Source organism: Labeo rohita, chromosome 17 (assembly GCF_022985175.1).
Source record: "Labeo rohita strain BAU-BD-2019 chromosome 17, IGBB_LRoh.1.0, whole genome shotgun sequence".
NCBI lineage: Eukaryota > Metazoa > Chordata > Actinopteri > Cypriniformes > Cyprinidae > Labeo > Labeo rohita.
Window position 1 is genome coordinate 17,934,633 of NC_066885.1, and position 20,950 is coordinate 17,955,582.

At 35.6% G+C, this 20,950-nt stretch overlaps 1 protein-coding gene across 1 annotated transcript in view; it reads left to right on the forward strand.

The window, feature by feature from the left end:
- Positions 1 to 20,126, forward strand: part of pacrg (PARK2 co-regulated) — a 134,090-nt gene extending 113,964 nt beyond the window's left edge. Inside the window, exon 5 of the mRNA XM_051132701.1 lies at positions 19,855 to 20,126. Coding sequence (XP_050988658.1) covers positions 19,855 to 20,015 — 161 coding nt within the window. The 3' untranslated portion in view covers positions 20,016 to 20,126. The remainder of the gene's footprint in view (positions 1 to 19,854) is intronic.
- The last annotated feature ends 824 nt before the right edge of the window (positions 20,127 to 20,950 follow it).

Here is a 20,950-nt window from a genome sequence, read left to right on the forward strand (position 1 = left end):
ACTTATAAAAACCACACACAGAATTATAGCAGGAAAAGCAAATAATCAAAAGATGAACATTTATTATTAGGCAAGAACACATGAACAAAATACAAATTGAATTTATTTGGGTGAATACAGCATAGTTTACAATATTACATACATTCAAACTTGTATAACAAGCATTTTAGACATATCATATAAAAGTAGCATTTTAATTTTAGTGTATTCAACCGTTCTCTGTAATCGCACTAATTCTCGTGTCGGTGTGTCCCCGAAATCTGAGCCGGTGAAGGGCTGTTGTTCACAGGGGAACCTGCGAACGTCAGACCGCAGCTTCGCGTTTCACTCGTAGCTGAAAGATGCCGTGACTGACTCCAAAACCTTCCCATAAACAAACAGTACTGACATTAGAGAACATATTTTAATATCGAACTAAATTAAACTAAGTACGATAACGAATAAGATCCATTGATTTTATGCAAGGCAAAAGACGTTTCCATCCTGCGAAACAAACGCTGCTGACGCAGGTGACTGACATCTCGACCTTAAGTTGCGTTGCGTAAAATAATACAATTTACAACACAGTAAAGACTTTAAAAATGAAATAAAATGTATACAAACCTTTATTTCACTGAAGAAGTGCACCAAATCGGCACTATCACAAAGACATTATCATTATCATAATAAAAATGACCGACTCTGTTTACTTGCTAAGGCTAATTGTATATCTCAAATACACATTTAACTAAAATTGTAATAATGTGTATCACATCTCACATCACGCACTGATAAAACCTTAAAGATCATGGTGTAGACGAAACCACAACTATGGGACAGTTGTAATTTGAAGGATGGTTCACGAGTTCGCCTGCCTATCCAGTCCTGATGGGCAATGGTAAACAAACTTAGCTTGCTGTCTTTAACGGAGGCTCGAACCCGAGGCTTGGCTTAAGCGCCCAGTTCAACCCCCCATTGCGATATTACCTAGAGGGAGAATAACAGAAATATAGAAGGAGAAGGGGAGGTGTAGGGATGCCGGAAGAACTGACTCTGGGACGGTTCCATGAGAGCTGCTTATGTAGGCTCGTAATGATGATTGACAGGACTGAATGATTAGGCTCCTCCCGAACCTACGTTTTGAACTTCATTACAAAACATGGTTCACTGTTTTAATGTGACTTTCATGTACCAGATAAATAAATAATCTATTAGTTTAATAGTAGTAGTAGATAGTGCGTAGAGTTTAACACAAGTGCTCCATTCATTAAACTGCACATGCTACCTACATGCTCTCATACACTTACACGACAAGGGCAGAGTGTGATGTAAGGAAAAAAGCATAAACAGAATGAAAGAGAAAGTTGGGTAATTGAAGAGAGAGAGATAGAGTGAGAAAGTGTGTGGTAGCCTCTGGTGGCCCATCTGTCTCTCTCGCTCTCATTCTGACTGATGTAATAAACTTGAGTGCTCCTTATTCAGGCTTCTGTTTAATGTTGCAGCTCTGATTACGCTCATAAGGCACACCTACTAAAAAAAAACATTTGAGTTTGGAAAGCATGAAATGACAGCTACATTAGTCATGTGACCCCTGAGAGAGTTACAGAGGTCAAACGTTACTCAAGGAAGCTGTGCTGTTTACTGTACACTGGATCATTTTACTCAGTGTGTTCATAAACAGAGGCTTTCACGTGTAAATGTGTGTGGGGTTTTGTTCTTGTGGGAAGTGTGAACGAGTTTCCATACAGTGGTCAAAATTTTCCAATTTTACATTTTCCAAGTGCCAGTTGTGAGTGAAAATGGGCTTCAGCAAGTAACATTTTGTATAATAATCGTTTTAAACTATTATTATTAAGCCAGTGACAATAACATAAAACTAGATGAGTAAAGTTTGAGAACAAACCTTGAAGTTGGCTTAATTAGCATGTTGTTAGCATGTTGATAATATTTTTTATGTTTTAACGTGATTTAACGCTATCATGAATGAACAAAATCCAGCTAAAAACATGTAAAGCCAGCTGATTTAATAAAAAACAGCTTAAAACATGCAAAACCTATTAGATTCAGTAAAAAACAGCTAAAAACTTAAACTTAAACCCGCTGATTTAGCAAAAAACAGTTAACAACCAGTTAACTGTAAAAACAAAAACAACAACCAGTAACCAAAAAAAAAAAAACACTAAAAACAGCTGGTTATCTACTTTTAGCTGGTTTAAGCAGAAAATAGCTGGTTTAAGCTTGGTTGGTCTTTTAGCATGTCTCCCAGCTTGACCATCTAAGACCAGCCTGACCAGCTAAAAAGTGGCCAAAACTACTTTAAAACCAGCCTGGGAGACCAGCCAAAGCAGCCGATCAGCTTAGGCTGGTTTTAGCTTCAGTAGGGAGTTGTTAAGCTTTGCTATAGCAATAGACAGCTTAAATACACAATAATCTTATTGTGCAAAAGTTTCACCCCCTCAATGAAAGTGTTTGGGATTTTTGGTGGTTTTAAAAAACCATAGGTCAGATCACTTAGAAAAGATATGGCACACCAAGTCAGACCAGTCTAAAGGTCTGACCCGAGTTTGGTGGTTGTAGCTTGAAAGCTTTAGGAGGAGACACGTGTTAAAATTTGGCTTAGAAGAAGAATAATATCTTAATATATTAAAATTATTAATATATCTTAATAATATTAAATATGATATACACATATTATCCATTACATTACTTATTGCTTACTTATATGCCGTTGCTTCTGATACATTTGCAGCATATTTACAGAAAAGTGTTCATTTCTTTAAAAAAACAATTCTTGCTGACCCCAAACTTTTTGAATGGTATATACATATTTAATGATATTGTAATGAAAATACAGTTCTGACTGTTCAGGATGTCAGTGTCTACTGTGCATATGAGCATCTTTTTGCCAGCAGTATGCATCTCTTTCTCACTCTCTCTCACTAGATTCAAAATCAAATCAAAGAGTTTTATTAGTTCGCCTATACAAATTACAATATTGCCTGAAAATGGAATGTATAAATTGTCTCTCTCGCCATCTCTCCATATGATGAATGAGTTATATCAGTGTCCTGTGCCCCTCCACCTCCACGAATGCCCTAGTTTAGCAGCCAAGCAAAACCAGCTCTGCCTGGCGCCCCATCAGTCATCACACACGCAGTGTAACACTGCAGGCACAAATAGAATCATGTCAGATAGCACGGGGCCAGGAAATATGAAAACAAATAGCCCTGTGTTTGGCTAATAGCTGTCATTTAAGCATCCACCCTGAGGGAGGAGAGAGAGGGAGAAGTGAGTCTGTGTCATGTGTACAGACGGTAATGAGGTGAGCAGCAAGAGGCTATTCCTTTACCACTACACCACTGATGAGGAGGGTAGTCATGTGGGACGAAGTGAAAAAAACACATCCCGGCGCAGGCCTCTCTCCCTCTTCCTGTCTGTCTAGCTCTCTTTGTCTTACTGTAATGCTTTCTACTTCTTTCCAGTGGTCTCTCTCCTTCTCTATATTTATCTCAACACTTGTTCTTGAGTAAGTGAACATATTTAAAGGGTTAGTTCACCCAAAAATGAAAGTTAGCTCATTAATTACTCACCCTCCAGGCATCTTAGGTGTATACAACTTCCTTCTTTCAGACGACTGCAATCGGATATTAAAAATTATCCTGCCACTTTCAAGCTTTAGCATGGCAATAGGGGGGGTGTTTCTCTTCATCAGTCTAAAACAAGTCCAATAAAGTGCATCCATCCATAATAAAAAGTGCCTCACAAGGCTCCAGGGGGTGAATAAAGGCCTCCTGTAGTGAATCGATGTGTTTTTGTAGGAAAAATATCCATATCTAAAACAATAATCACTTTATTCCAGCTTGCGCTAACAGTCGTTCACTGAAGCAGCTCTGTGCGGATGATGTAATATGTTAGCGTTGTGCATGCACCGCACAGACGTGACGAACTCAAACGCATCATGGAGAAACCAAACCAAAACAATGGTCACAAATTAAAAATACAAAACGAGGATTTGTAAACAAAAATGTTGGAGGATTACAATATAAACCATGAGGCACCGGTTTTCCTTTTTTAAAGTAAGGAAACTTTGCTTCCTTTGCTTCTGTAAACAAACGTTGGTTTTCACGAGACTCACCGGCACATACGCAACGCCAACTGCCCGGAACAGCTTCCATGTACAACAGTGAGTGCAAGCTAGATTAAAGTGATCATTACAGTTAAAAATTATTATGGATGGATGCACTTTGTTGGACTTGTTTTGGACTGATGAAGAGAAACACCCACCCATTGCCATGCCTAGATAATTTTTAATAGAACTCCGATTGCATTTTTCTGCAATATATATATATATGAAGAGTTCAGATGTGAAAGCCTCTAAAGCCATCATTTATCCATCTGACATTTTTTTTTTTTAAATTAGCATTTCTTTCTGGCTACTTTGTATTTGCAACTGAACTCTTATGCACTAAAAATTCCCACAGATTATGTTTTTTTTTTTTTGTCATGTTATGTCTTATTTTGACATAAAGTGGTTATATCTAAGTGTATGAGTTGTTTGCTTGCTTTTTTAAATTAGTCTTCCCATTAACTCCATTATATTGTTCATTCAGACTGATTCGTGAACGCACACGAACACAAGAGGCGGGATTTATCGCATGAACCAATCACAGCCGGACGTAACCAGTCATATCCAATCACATTGCGATGAAGACATTGCCTCCTCTCATGTGACTTTCCCCTATTCATTCTCAATTACCCCGCACCAAACTCACAGCACACTTTAAGGGATCTGTTAAAACTCAGTGGGCTCAGGGGTGGCGAGAGAAGCAGATTCCCACTGTAACTTTACCTGCTGGTGTCACTGTTGGACTGTGTTTTCTTAGAGAAACAAGTGATTTATACACTTTTTAATGTTATGTTTTGTAATATTCCCAGTATTTTGAGGAGACACTGGCTCCCTTGCCTCCTCGGAGGAAACGTCCCTGTCTTGTAACCATTTATGTTCATGTTACAAACACGTTTGAGATTCCTCTAAACATCTACTTTTGTGTTTCACATAAGAAATTAAGTCAGATTTGGACTTTTTTTTTTTTACTAAATGTATGATGACTTCACAGAATACTTACTCTGGCTTGTGTAAAGCCTCAGTGTAACCTCAGTTTCCTCTTCCTTTTAAATAAAGGGCATCTGCTAGCAATAACCCAGCATATGCGCTTAAGACTCTGATATGGTTCACTAACTCTCTAACATGCTCACACAGAATGAAAGATGGAATGTTTAAGCAGTTGCTTTGGGAATTTAGGTTGAAGGTTTTCCGGAATCTGGTTCGCCTGAATGGGAACGAAAACATCTTATCACTAATCTATCAAGTGGTGTGGCATCTGTCAGCGTAACAGGTTTGTTTTGACTTAAAAGTCAAACAGTAGGCTGTTTTGTGCTTAGAAGCTACCTCATTTCCCATGATTCCCTATGTGGTCCTGGAAAGCTGCTGCTCCCTAAACCTTTTTTACAGAACACTAATTATAATTTATACACAAACCAGACACACACAGACACACTGGGCTTTATGTAAATAGCGCTCTTAAACTCTGCTGGTTAAGGAGGTGTGTTGTCCATAAACACACTGAGCTCCTGCCTGAAGACCCATAAAACACTCATTTACTGGAGAGCTGCACCTCTTCTCCTAACCGTGAGAGAGAGAACACAAACCCTCCAAACATTTTCTGTCACATAGCTTTGGATTTTAGTAAGAGGGAGTGAAAGAAAGACAGAGAAAGTGAGAGCTTATCAGAGCACTGGTGTCATGGTTGGGCTATGCATTTAATCACTCTGACAGGCCATGGTTTCCTTTCCCGTCCTCCCTTTTTCCCCACAGCCAATCATATTAAAGAAATGAATAACCTCCACCAATGAAAACCCCTGGAGTGGAATGGATTGGAATGCTAATAGGCCCCACGAGGGAGGTAGAGGAGTGGAGAGACGGATCAGATACTCCGTCTAAAGGCTCTTCATCCCACTAATGGAGGGAGCAGAGAGCAGTTTAACTCGTGGACACACGACAAGGTTCAGAAGTGCTCCAGACCATTAATTCATTAGCGTGACATGCAGCTAAATGATCACTATAAGGAAATACCAATCACAGCAAACACAGGGACAATAAAAGATGGACGTTTTAGTGTTTATTACATCTCAGCAAAAAGACACAGTTTAATTGGAAAGTGCTTAAAGGGTCCATTTTCTACACTTTCAATTTATTTTTATCTGAACTTCACTTGTAATGTTAGTCTTAATGCCGTAATCTACTTTTACATGACCTTTTCTCTCTCCTTCTGATCTTTTCTCAGCTGATTTTGCTGTTGTACCTTTAAAACATTTATATGTGACTTCCTTGTTTTATGATTGGCCAACCACTCTGAATGTTGCATGCGGGCATAGGTGATGCCATCAATTATTAGGACAGACTGAGTTGTTAAATACTTACAGAGGCTGATATATGTGGGCAACGATGTTAGAAGTTAATCTAAAGGGAAATGTTGACTCCTAGAACTGATTATTGGGGCTTTTTTACATTTTTGAATGATGTTTTTTTTCTCTCTAACCAAATACACTCAAAAGGGGCCTAGATTTAAGATATATATATATATATATATATATATATATATATATTTGAATTGCTTATAAAAAAAAAAGACCATCCATTTGAATGACACATTTTTAGCATACACTTAATACACTTAATGTGATTTGTCAGTCATTCATACAAGAAACAGGCAAGAAACCAGATTTATTCAGGTTACTGAATGAGCAGAATCTGTTCACTGTGAAAATAATGAAATATATTCAGTTAAAAAATATGAGCGTTATTAAAATATGACTACCTGTGGGACAAGTAATATTCAGTTAGCTAATATATGAAACTGAAGCAAATTGGATCTGATGGTGATGAATATATGAACCTGGTTTGATTTTATTATTACTATTAGAGAAATCTTATTTGTGTGCTTTATGTTAAAATGGATGGAAATTTGATTCAAATTCATTAATATTATAATGTGTGTAGCATATATCATGCCATACATTTATGTCAAATGCTGTCAAATGCATAATTTATGGAAGTTAAAAATCAAGTCCACAACAAAACAATATATATTACCACAATAACTGTCCAGCCATAACATGGTAAAATATTGTGGTAAATGAGCATAGTAACCATATAACCATCACTATAATATGGTGCAACCACAGTAATTTTCTGACTAAAACAGGTCACTACAACAGACCTAGTAGAGAATATTATAAAATTTAAACTCATAAAAATAAAGGTGCTTTACGATGCCATAGAAGAACCTTGTTTGTTTAAATGGTTCCATAAAGAACCTTTAACATAAAGAACCTTTCAGTTTCAACCTTCGAAAGAAGGTTCTTCATATTTTAAAAAGGTTAGAAAGAGATGGTTCTTTAAAGAACCTTTGACTGAATGGTTCTTTGTGGAACCAAAAATGGTTCTTCTCTGGCATCACTGTGAAGAACCTTTTAAAGCACCTTTATTAGGTGGTATAAATCTGTGATAGACACAGATTTAACTGCTGTGATGCGCAACATGCCTTTAATTTTGAATTAAATGAAACCACTTCTCATTAAGAAACAAGAACATGGTGTTCTTTTCAATGAAACACTAATGGTTTTATAGGATAATTATGCATTCTTTATAACAACTTGTTTACCATATTCTTCAGTCTTTCAAGCAGACATATTTATTTCTAATAAATTTAGATGAATCTTTATTAGGGCTACTACTGTGATGCAGTCAAGAGCAGTGAGTGATTTTTCTCTTTCTTTTGTTGCTTGATTAACATCAATGCCACAGACAATGGCATCTAAATTATGCTGCGGTCCTTTTAAAACAGAATGCACGGATGCAATGTGCTGATACATGTCCAACTGACTGACTGTTTATGTTCGCCTAAGAGGTAACCAAGTGTGTTTACGTGAATACTCATCAAAATGGACAATTCAACATCAATATTTTGTGTATTTGACGTGCAGCAAATAGATACATAGGCTATGTTACAGTTCACATGTACACATCTAACCTCCTAACCACGCAGCAGATTCGTTCTGAATGAATCTCTGTCCAAATCATCCCTCCTTAACTTTTTGTCTCTTTTTTATTTGTTGACGAAAATGTCAGTAGATTTTCCTCATAGTTTTTGTCATTCCAAATGAGTTTTTATTTTGTTATCGTCTCGTTTTCATTGGTGAAAAAATGTCGTTGAGGAAAATTATGACGAAAATGAATCGTCAACTAAATTAACACTGCTATAGTACATTTTAAGTGAACCAGCTGCAAGTGACCTTAGTGCTTTTGGTGTTCACACTGTAAGTGGACTTGAACCACAAACAGACCCCAAAACCTCCTTTTAGCTACCTGATCTCACGACGAAAACGTACCCATGGCAAGACGCAAAATACATACCAATAAGTACATATCACTGCAGCTTCCAACAAAAAATCAACACTAGAGGTGGTAAAACAGTGAGCATTTGTAATTGTTTTCATACACAGCAATGATTACAACACCATATGTTTCGCTTTCCTAGCGTAACAAGCTTGCTCGGTAGCTCACCCGGAACAAAATTGGACTTAGGATGTGGAATCCTTGGGTACGAATTCTGTAAAAAAAAAAAAAAAAACATGACTCATGATGAAAGAGCTGAAAGATGAGAGATCAAAAAACATGCTAAGGCTATGTTCACACTTGGAGTCTTTTTTGACAAGAAAAATTTGACAAGGGCGCTTTTTTAGTAAAAAAAAAAAAAAAAATCTGACTGTGTTGCAGCCAAGGGCATTGTTGCTATAACAACAGCTGCAACAGTATGAATGTAGAGAAATGTCGAGAAAAGAGAAAGCTCGCTCTTGCATTGGCTTTTGTTTTTTATTTTTAGACATTTTTGCCTTTATTTGATAGGACAATATTTAGACAGGAAACGAGGTGGGAGAGGGGGGGGGGCGGGATCGGGAAGGCGTCTGCGAGCCGGGACTCGAAAAATGGACGCTCAAACCTGAAGCGCAATGGTGGTACATGTCGACGTGCTGCACGTCAGTAGTTGAAGTTAACGGGGAGGAGAATGTCGGTTCACAACAATAAAGTAGGGACTTTAAGCAGCAGCCATGGATGGAACGGCAACGGCATTCCAATATCAAATTGTGCGTTCGTGACCTTAATTGCTACTTCTTGACATTCTACTGTAGCCGTCTACTACGGGAGAACAGCTGGTTTGCCGTAGTCTTTACATTGTGACAGATTATGTGGATAAATGTTGAGTTTTATAGTTTATACCACTGTAATTCCATCAGTATATGATTCTACAATTAGTCTTTTTAATACGAATCTACCATTAGTCATTTAATCTGTTTCAATACGTTTTAAACTTAAGATAATTTAAAAGATTTTTTAAATTTGTACAAACATGTATCTGCTGGCAACAGCACCTCAGGTAGCACTTAGACTAGAGATGATGTGAAACGAACAATGTAAGTACTGACTAAACATCATCCCCATAATCCATAATTTGTATTTAAATAAATGAATACTGCATTGTGCTGTCTTGTTTACGGTTGCTTAATGATTTTTACCTTCTCGGCTACACTGGTGTAACAGCTCCATTGGAAGCTGTTGCTTAAAGTCCCTAATAAAAATCTATCTACTGGCACCTTCTCCATTTTTTCTTGTTGTTCTTGTTGTTATGGAAAAGACAGGTCTCACTACTGGCTTGTCATTGGTCAGCTGTCAAAAAGGTGCTTGACGTAGAGCATTTTTTTTTCAGAAAAGATGAACTTTTTTGAACTTGAAACGACGCAAAAAAAGACTCTGACGGTGGTGTTTAAAAAACGCGTATAGAACTCCAAATGATTATAATATAAAACAGACGCTGGCAGTTTAAAAAAAGATGCCAAGTGTGAACATGGGCTAAATCGGCATGCTTGCAATTGCGTTTTTACATCACATTCGCTTTTGTTCATACTATCAGGCAGGTTTAGGTGTAGTGCAGAGGGGAGAACACCCTTTTAGTGCCACTTTCATGTTTTGCATCTTGCCAAGAAGCTCCTCATAGATATGTTTTTGTCATGAGATCCGGTTGCTTTTTAGGGTGGTCTGAGAACATTTGGGGTGGTCACATATTGGTCTGAGACTGCCCAGAGTGAAAATTCCCTAAGATCTTAACTGTAGTTGAAGTATGGTCTGCTAAACCTGTAGCTAGGGCAAATGACTGGGCTAAAATGAAATAACCTCCCTTTCACCCCATGTTACATACAGTGTACTTTAGTATGATGGGACAAATCTGTGTAAAAACTATCTTTATTTTCATAGAGGTTTTGGCGCAGAAATTCCTCTCATTCCCAGCTGTCTTGGGCCCCCAGCTCATCTTTCACAAACAGCAGCTCATGAGAATCTCTCAGCACTCCTATTACATGTGAAACACTTCCCCATTTCTGTCTGTATGTGTGTCTGTGTGTACTTCAGCTTAACGCCTCTTTTTCTGGGGAGCTTAACACCACTGATTACTCAGGCGCCATCTTTACACATTGCGCCTTTTGCTTTTCTTTGCTCATTCGCTCTTTTGCCCGGCTGTTGGCTTATTTGAGCTGCATTAAAAGAAAAGGTTTAAAGGCACATCCCATCTGTACATTCAACTTTCCTTGTCTTTAGCAACATTCATATAAGAAGGATATGGAAATGGATTTATGTCAACGATGGCAGACAATTATTTAGGGTGTTTTCATTGGTGTGATTATATTGACACATCCACTTCCTAACATTCAGGACTTTAACATAATCGTTCAAACATTGCTGTCTTTTTCTATTTCTCCTTTTTTCTTTAATAGGGCTTTTAAAAAATTGGCAATATACATTTCTAAGCCATGAGCCAAACCCACGAGTTCTGAGATGAATCACAACTTTTGTTTTGAAGAAAATCAATAAAACTTAATTGGGAATAAAAACAAAGGATAAAAGACAATGTACTTATTTTTTTATTTTAATAGATTTTTTTTTTTGAAGCACTGTGAATGATGCAGTCATTACATATTAATATATTAGAATCTGTAATGTAATTTAATCATTTTATAACAGACAGATAGAAATATAAATTGCCAGGATCTCAGTCAGTTTTTATTTTTTCCCAGAGCTTGACTGTTCTCTTTTTCTCCATTGAGAAACAAATAATTCAAACAAATTAAAGTACTGTCATTGCATGAACAATTGCCCATACAGCCATTATGAGTTGTAAATGAGCTATTCACATATGCACACCTGTTCACGGTGCAAAGGTACATTTCATCAAGCTGTTGGACATGAATATTAATGCTAGCACCATTAGCAGAGCTCACACAAGGTCAGGACCTGAGAGAGGAAACGCTGAGAACGTTTAAAGAAAAAAATTAGAACATTTTTATGTATTATTTAGGGTAACCTCTAATTTGACATCTTTGTTTCTTGCTCTGTGTGTGTGTGAGTACAGGAAGGTGTAGCCGTTTGTGACGTGTATGTCAGAGCTAGCCAGTGTATGTTTAAGCATATGTAGTGTGTTTTAAGTGTATGTAAAGAACAACAGGTGTTTATGTGTGTATGTACAGTATGTATGAGCGACATAATCTACTAATAAGGTGCTAATGATAGAGATGACACAGACAGACATGATGCAGTGCTGAGTTAGTGATGATCATGTGTGTGTGGGTGTGTATGACACACGTTTTCTCATCATCTTTCACACACCCATAAAATGGCTGCTCATTTCATTTAATGCTACAGTCCTTTGGTTTGTACTGTGGAGTAAACTAGCTTAGTTTCTTGCTACAAAACAAGCCTTTAAGGCTCTGTGTTCTATATTAACTACAGATATTATAGTATAAATCAGCCATTTTTCCTGTATCTTTTCTTATTTAACAAAAGGTAATAAGATCTCAAATAAAACTTATTTAATTTAATTAAATGTAGTTTCTTAACCCATTTGCAAATGTTTTTTTTGTTTTCTGGGGTTAAATTACTTAACTTTTAATGCACTACCAGTCAAAAGTTTTTGAACAGTAAGATTTTTAATGCTGTTAAAGAAGTTTTTTCCTCTCACCAAGCCTGCATTTGTTTGATCCAAAGAACAGTAAAAACAAAATATTTTAACTATTTAAAATAACTGTTTTCTATTTGAATATATTTAAAAATGTAATTTATTCCTGTGGTTTCAAAGCTGAATTTTTAGCATCATTACTTCAGTCACATGATCCTTTGGAAATGTGCTGCTCAAAAACATTTATTATTATGTTAAAAACAGCTGAGTAGAATTATTTCAGGTTTCGTTGATGAATAGAAAGTTCGGAAGAACAGCATTTATCTGAAATAGAAATCTTTTGTTATATATATATATATATATATATATATATAATATATACATATATATGTACATATATATATATATATATGTCTTTATCATCACGTTTGATCAACTTAAAGCATCCTTTCTAAATAAAAGTATTAATTTAGATATTCACCCCCCCCCATTCCCCCCCAAAATACAAAAATAAAAATAAAATAAAATAAAATAAATAAGTATACTAAACTCCAAGCTTTTGAATGGTATAGTGTATAATTTTTCAAAAGCTTGTTTATTTCAGATAAATGCTGATCTTTGGATCTTTCTATTCATCAGAGAATCCTGAAAAAATGTTCTCAACTGTTTTATATATTGATAATAATAATAATAAATGTTTCTTGAACAGCAAATCAGCATATTAGAATGATTTCTGAAGGATCATGTGACACTGAAGACTGGAGTAATGATGCTGAAAATTTAGATTTGATCACAGGAATAAATTAAATTTTAAAATATATTTAAATAGAAAACAGTTATTTTAAATAGTAAAAATATTTCACAATATTATTTATATTATTTTACTGTATTTTGGATCAAATAAATGCAGGCTTGGTGAACAGAAGAGAATTCTTTCAAACAAATCTTACTGTTCAAAAACTTTTGACTGGTAGTGTATTTTTAAAATATTAAAACGTAATAAGTCTTATTTTCAGATTTTTTTTTTATTATTATTTTACTAACGTTTTAAATTAAAGCCTGTTTTTTCTATTAGGTTTATGTGATGAGCAGTTATCTGAATTGTGTGTTTATTCTGACAGATTTACAAGGACAAGGGTTCTCTTGGTCCTTTGGCAACTGTCTTGCCTCACAGTGTTGTACTGTTTGTACTCTCTTTACACCCTGATGGCCGTTAGCGGGAGTGAAATCCAATATCAACATTCTGTGTGTGGATCAGTCCAGTTTAAACCCAAACACAAGAACCATCAGTTCTCCAGCTGCTGCCCCATGCAGACGTCCAGCTCTGAACATGTTCAGAGAGAGACTGAGAAAGAGAGAAGGATTAGTTGTGTATAGACTGTGCTATGGGGTGACAACCCTCTTGACGCCAACCTGTCTGTCTAGATGTTAAGAGGAAAGAGTAAGAGAGAAAGAATGGAGTAAGGGGTGTGAATAGAGGTGTGGAAAAGGAGCCGAAGAGGGGGGGACGTAACAGACACAGCTGTTGAATCTCAGCTCACACTTACAATGAACAGATGAGAGATATGGGGGGGGGGAAATTACTGTTACTATTACTGTTACTGTGAAATTTGAAGAGAAATATTTAAGACAAAGTAACATCCCCCAGTTCACAAACAGATTCAAATGTAAATGCATTTGCATTGCCAGATTGTGACTCACTTTTGGTACATATTGCAACTTTATCTAGCCAAGAACCTCCCACTTAGACAGAAAGTGACTGTCTGACCATTTAATGTGACCAAACCAAGTTGTTTTTTCTGTTTAGGGTAAATAAATCTGAAATGTATAGAAGCTTGAAAGATAATTACGGATTATACGGATTTTTCCTCACAATTGCAGCTTTATTTATCACATCTGTGTCTTTATTTCTTGTTTCCGCAAGATTTCACAATGTGATTTCAGTTACTATTTTCATTTATGTCTCACATTACCATTCAAAAGTTTGGTGCCAGTAAACCTTTTGTTCAGTAAGGATGCTTTAAATTGATCAAGTCACATTAAAGACATTTAGAATGTTACAAAAAATTGTATTTCAGATAAATGCTGTTTCTATTCATAAAAAATGAAAGAAAAATGTATTACTGTTTCCACAAAAATATTAAGGTGTTTTCAACATTAATAATAATAAGCATTAAACATTAAAATAAATGTTTCTTGAGTAATAAATCAGCATATTAGAATGATTTCTGATAGGTCATGTGACCCTGAAGATATTAAAATAGACGATAGTAATTTTAAATTGTAATAATATTTAACATTATTAATGTTTTACTGTGTTTTGATAAAATAAATATTGCTTTGGTGCGCATAAAAACAAATATCTCTTAAAAACATAAAATCTTACTTACCCCAGACTAAAAATCAGCATATTAGAATGATTTCTGGTAAGTCATGTGAAGCTTAAGATATTAAAATAGAAGACAGTTACTTTAAATTCTCAAAATATTTTACAATATTACTGTTTTTAATGTGTTTTAATAAAGTAAACATAGCTTTGGTGAGCATAAAAACAAATATGTCTCAAAAACATAAAATCTTACTTACCCCAGACTAAAAATAAGCATATTAGAATGATTTGTGATAGGTCATGCGACCCTGAAGATATTAAAATAGAAGACAGTCATTTTAAATTGTAATAATATTTCACAATATTACTGTTTTTACTGTGTTTGATAAAGTAAATACAGCTTGGGTGAGCATACAAACAAATCATATCTCTCAAAAACAAAATCTTACTCACCCCAGACTAATAAATCAGCATATTAGAATGATTTCTAATATGTGAACCTGAAGATATTAAAATAGAAGACAGTTACTTTAAATTATAAAAATATTTCACAACATTACTGTTTTTTGATAAAACATAGTATAAAAACAAATCATATCTCTCAAAAACATAAAGGGCCCTGTCATACACCCGGCGCAATGTGGCGCCAGGCATGACGCAAGTGATTTTTGCTAGTTTCAGCCCGACGTAGTTATCATTTTCACGTCCTGCGCCAAGTTATTTAAATAGCAAATGCATTTGTGCCCATTTGTGCACCTGTGGACGTGCTGGTCTGAAAATGAGGTGTGTTCAGGCGCATTGTTGGCTCGTTGCTATTTTAAGGCAACTAAAATAGACTGCGCCGTTGACCAACTAAAACCTGGTCTAAAGTCAATGGTGTACTATTTTTCTTGTTATTTAAAGAGCGCGTTAGTAATATAAGCCTATAGGCAGGTGCACAACGCACATACACTCTGCATACACACCGGGACACGCAGCAGCACACAAACATGCCAAATATTAAAAATGAAAGGATTACAATGTAAAAGATTATTATTGTGTACATAAATATAAAAATGCCTACATGTTACAATGAATAGTCAACCGCTTTCTTATGCGCATTTTTTTTTATTTCACTTTCGCTTTCGCAAACAACCACGTTCACCAAGGAGGGGAGAGGATGAAAAGAGGGTGCTCTTGCAAATTCCGCCGTGTAAATATAGAATCCGCCGTGGCACGAGCGATGGCTCTTAAAGGGAATGAGAGATGACTCTGATTGGTTTGACGCTTGTTACGCCCAAAACACACCCATGACTCATTAAGAAAATAGGGACAACCCTTTTAGACCATGCGCCGGGCGCGCGACCGTTTTTCCCGTCGTGAAACTAAGAAAAGTGGATTCGCCCTAAGTGCACCTGTGTCATGCGCTTTAGACCATGCGTTTAGATCGTTCAAATAGGGCCCAAAATCTTACTTACCCCAGACTTTTAAATGATAGTATTTATTTTAGTCTTAAGGAATCTGGTTCCAAAGAAATGTGATACAACACTGAGAACAAAACGGAATACACAGGTGTATCATGGATATCTTCTGGAGGAGTGTCAAGCAAAACTCATTCAAAGATTGGATGATGTGAACCTTGTAAACTTTGGCAAAACCAGCCACTAATTATTGCTCAGAAATGCTCTTTGTTGCAGCCTGGGAACTTGTAAACACAACTTTGGTTCCTGGCAGATTGATAAAAATCTATGCTTTTGATTCCCAGAAATCAGATAAATCAGATTGTAATTTTTTTCTGAAAGCTCTTGCCATTTTCTCAGTGCTCTCAGAGGGTTATTAAGCAGTGCATGGATGTGCCGTCTGAGGCTGAGACTAAGTTTTTACAGAACCATCTTAATCACCTATACAGAAATGGGTGTGTTTGTTTTTGTTGTTGTTTGTTTTCCTCTGGTTTTTCAAGGGAATCTCTATCCGGGGGGTTATAGGTATGATTTGGGTTTCTGAAAGAAACTGAATCCACCTTCCTGCTTGAACTTTTCCCTACCCCTGAACTCTGTAGATCGAAGCCTGGACTCCACATGATTCCAAACAGAAGCATATCTTTGCAGTTCATGCACAGATGGCAAATGAAGCTCTCCTACCTCTTCAAAGCATTCTCCATATACCTCTTTTCTTTAAAAAGCCTCTGGTGAGGATTTTTTTTCTGCTCAGACTCTCATTCTAACCCCCTACTTTCTCTCTCTTCTCCTGCTCTGGTGAAAATAGATTGACAAAGATGCTGAGCGCGAGAGAGAGAAAGCAAAGGATGCCTGAAGGCAGGATTAACGGAGAGAGTTGATTTTATTTTCCTGTGTTTGAGGGCCGTACTGATGTGTGTATGAAGCAGTGCCTGCAGTGTGATTGGCAGCTTTCTCTTGGTGTGGCCCATGAGCCGAGCCACTCGAGCATGTTAGTACAGAATATGTGTGGCGTATGGGATAAAACTGTGCAGATCCACAGCAGACGGTCAGTCACACCTTGAAAATAAGGGTCTGGAGTCCAGACAACATAAGGTGGTCCGCTACATCTATTTTCAGATCCAGACTGTATATGGCTTGTCTAGTCAACAAGTGGGCCACATGCAACCTTAAAGAGATTTTACCCAAAAATTAAAATTCTGTCATTAATTTCTCACCCTCATGTCGTTCCAAACCAGTAAGACCTTCGTTCATTTTTGGAACACAAATTACGATATTTTTTATGAAATCCGAGAGCTTTGTGACCCTGCATAGACAACAAAGCAGCTACCACATTCAAGGCCGAGAAAGGTAGCAAGGGTCTCGTTAAAATAGTCAATGTGACATCAGTGGTTCAACTGTACGACAATGTTTTGGTGCCAAAAAAAAAGTAAAAATCTAAGATTACGAGATTAAAGTTGTGATATTTTGAGAATAAAGTCAAAATTACGAGAATAAAGTCAGAATATTTGTTTATTCTCAAAACATTTTGACTTTATTCTCATAATTTTGACTTTATTCTCAAAATATTTAAACTTTGTTCTTGAAACATTTCGACTTTATTCTCTTAATTTTGACTTTATTCTCTTAATTTTGACTTTATTCTCGAAATATTTCGACTTTATTCTCAAAATATTTCGACTTTATTCTCAAAATATTTTGACTTTATTCTCATAATTTTGACTTCATTCTCATAATTTTATTCTTGAAACATTTCAACTTTATTCTTGTAATTTTGACTTTATTCTCAAAATATTTCAACTTTATTCTTGAAACATTTCAACTTTATTCTTGTAATTTTGACTTTATTCTCAAAATATTTCAACTTTATTCTTGAAACATTTCAACTTTATTCTCAAAACATTTCGACTTTATTCTCAAAACATTTCGACTTTATTCTCAAAATATTTCAACTTTATTCTCATAATTTTGACTTCATTCTCATAATTTTATTCTTGAAACATTTCAACTTTATTCTTGTAATTTTGACTTTATTCTCAAAATATTTCAGCTTTATTCTCAGAACATTTTGACTTTATTCTTGTAATTTCGACTTTATTCTCAAAATATTTCAAGTTTATTCTTGAAACATTTCAACTTTATTCTTGAAACATTAAATATTTAGAGTTTATTCTCATAATTTCGACTTTATTCTCAAAATATTTTGACTTTATTCTAATAATTTTGACTTAATTTTCATAATTTTATTCTTGAAACATTTCAACTTTATTCTTGAAACATTAAATATTTCGACTGTATTCTCAAAATATTTCAACTTTATTCTCATAATTTCAACTGTTTTCTTGAAACAGATTGACTTCATTCTCAAAACATTTTGACTTTATTCTCGTAATTTTGACTTTATTTTCGAAATATTTCAACTTTATTCTTGAAACATTAAATATTTATACTTTATTCTCATAATTTTGACTTTATTCTCATAATTTCAACTGTTTTCTTGAAATATTTCGACTTTATTCTCATAATTTCGACTTTATTCTTTATTCTTGAAACATTTCGACTTAATTTTCAAATTTTTCACTTTATTCTCGAAACATTTTGACTTTATTCTCATAATTTCGACTTTATTCTTGAAGCATTTCGACTTAATTTTCAAATTTTTCACTTAATTCTCAAACATTTTGACTTTATTCTCGAAATTTTAACTTTATTCTACTAACATTTCGACTTAATTGTCAAAACATTTCGACTTTAATCTTGAAATAATTTGACTTTATCCTCATAATTTCTACTTTACTCTCATAATTTCGACTTTATTCTTGAAACATTTAAACTTTATTCTCGAAATTTTGACTTTATTCTCAAAACATTTTGACTTTATTCTCATAATTTCAACTTTATTCTCGAAACATTTTGACTTTATTCTCAAAATATTATGACTTCACGTAATTTTAGATTTTTTTTTTAATGTGGCAGTAAAATGCCATCGTACAATCGTAATATTATAAAGCTACGAGAATACTTTTTGTGCACAAAGATAACAAAAATAACAACATTATTCAACGATTTCTTCTCTTCTGTGTCAGTCGTTGACGTGTGTTCACAAGAGTACCGTGTTTTTTGTTTTCTTTGTGAGCCATATAGCGTAAGAGTGGATCAATAAAACTGCCATTTCGTAACTGATAAAGGATTACAAAATGGCAAAAGACAAAAATATTATGTTACTGCAGTCAGATTTTATAGCTTTTTTCCATTCAAGTTGACAGAAGCTGCACTATCCTGACTAGTAAACAGCTGCCTGGAGGCATAACTAAGACGGCCACCGAGCTGCTTAAAAAGGCCTGCTTGTGTACAGATGAGCATATTAACACACCACCAGACTTTCTTTGTCCTAATATTTTATTGACTGGCTGTGGGATTTGAGACCTGTGTGAGGAGTTAATGTACGGAGAACATGGAAACGATCCACAAGTCAGGAAATAAAGACAGGCAGATGAAGACATACAGTTCCACACACTCACACATGCTAGGAGAGAGAGACTCCCTACTTACCTGTTCTCTTTTCATCTGCCTGTCATCCTTTCCTTTAATGAGCAGGCAGGAGAGACAGAGAGGCGCGCGCGCGTGTGTGTGTAGACTTTTGGTGTAATTGGGCTTGTGACCTCAGAAGGGAGTTTGTTTGGTAGGTAGCGGGTGAGCTTGTGCGTTTATGAGGAGCCTGTGTGTATGTGTGATGCTGGAGGAGTGTGAACATATTGATTTGTGTGTGTGTGCTGTAGGTTACCCAGTGATTGATGGGTTTCTCTAATGTCATATCAGAGAGCGGCAGAGATATGCACAGGAACATCCGGTAAACACACATTCCTCCTCCTGATGAATTATTTGAGATTTGTTTACACACTCCTGCTAAATATCTTTAACAGTCATCAGAGCTGCTTCATTCAGAAGATCCGTGTGTGTGTGTTTGTGTCTTACACTCATTATTAAGGCTTTTTAACACTATAAAGTATGCTAATGTGATGCAATTTGTGTGTGTTGTTTTTAGAAAACTCAGGTGATGGTATTGACTACAGCCAGCAGAAGAGGGAGAACATCGGAGACCTGATCCAAGAGACGTTGGAGGTGTTTGAACGCTATGGGGGCGAGGACGCCTTTATAAACATCAAATACATGGTGCCCACTTACGAGTCCTGCCTTCTCAACTAAACGGAATGGAGAACTCATTTACAAACATACTCATATACAAACATGTAAACACACCCACTTTATGTTACAAACCTAATTTTGGACTTTATTAAAGTCATAATGCAGATGTTATGAGTCTGTGCACAACGGCTGTCTGTATCAGAGAAGACACTCACACACAGAGCTTCCTGTGAAGATAAACAGACACAGAGAGCTCAGGGGTCAATACATCTCTCGCTTACAACTAACCTGCATTTCATTTTCAGTCTGTAAGGAATTATCTAAAGAGAAAGGCAGAAAATGCACACACATTCTATCCAAGCTGGCCGCAGGTACAGGAAACAGTGTGAAACAAATGAAACAAAATTAAATGGTTATTTTTTTTTACCTCAGGATGATCTAGCATAGTTGCTTTAAAATCTAGGACTATCCCATGAAAATTCTGTCTTTAATTACTCACCCTCATGACTATTTTAACAATGTCCTTACTACCTTTCTGGGCCTTGAACGTGTCAGTTGCATTGCTGTCTACACTGTAAAAAACAAATTGTTGAGTCAACTTAAAATAATTTGTAACCTGGCTGCCTTCAAATTTTAAGTTCAGTTAACTCAAAAAAAGTTTATTCAACTTGAAATGTTAAATTATACTAAGTGACAATTTAGATATTTGAGTTAAAATTTTAAGTTTTAAGGCAGCTGGGTTACTTACCCATCTGTTAAGTTTAGCAAACACAAATATCTAAGTTGTACAACTTTAGCACAACTTAACAAGTTGACTAAACTTATTTTAGTTGACTGAACTTAAAATTTTAAGGCAGCAGGGTAACAAATTATTTTAAGCTGACTCAACAAATTGTGTTTTTTATTTTTTACATTGTATGCAGTGTCAGAAAGCTCTTGGATTTCATCAAAAAAAATCTTAATTTGTGTTTTGAAGATGAACAAAGGCCTTACAG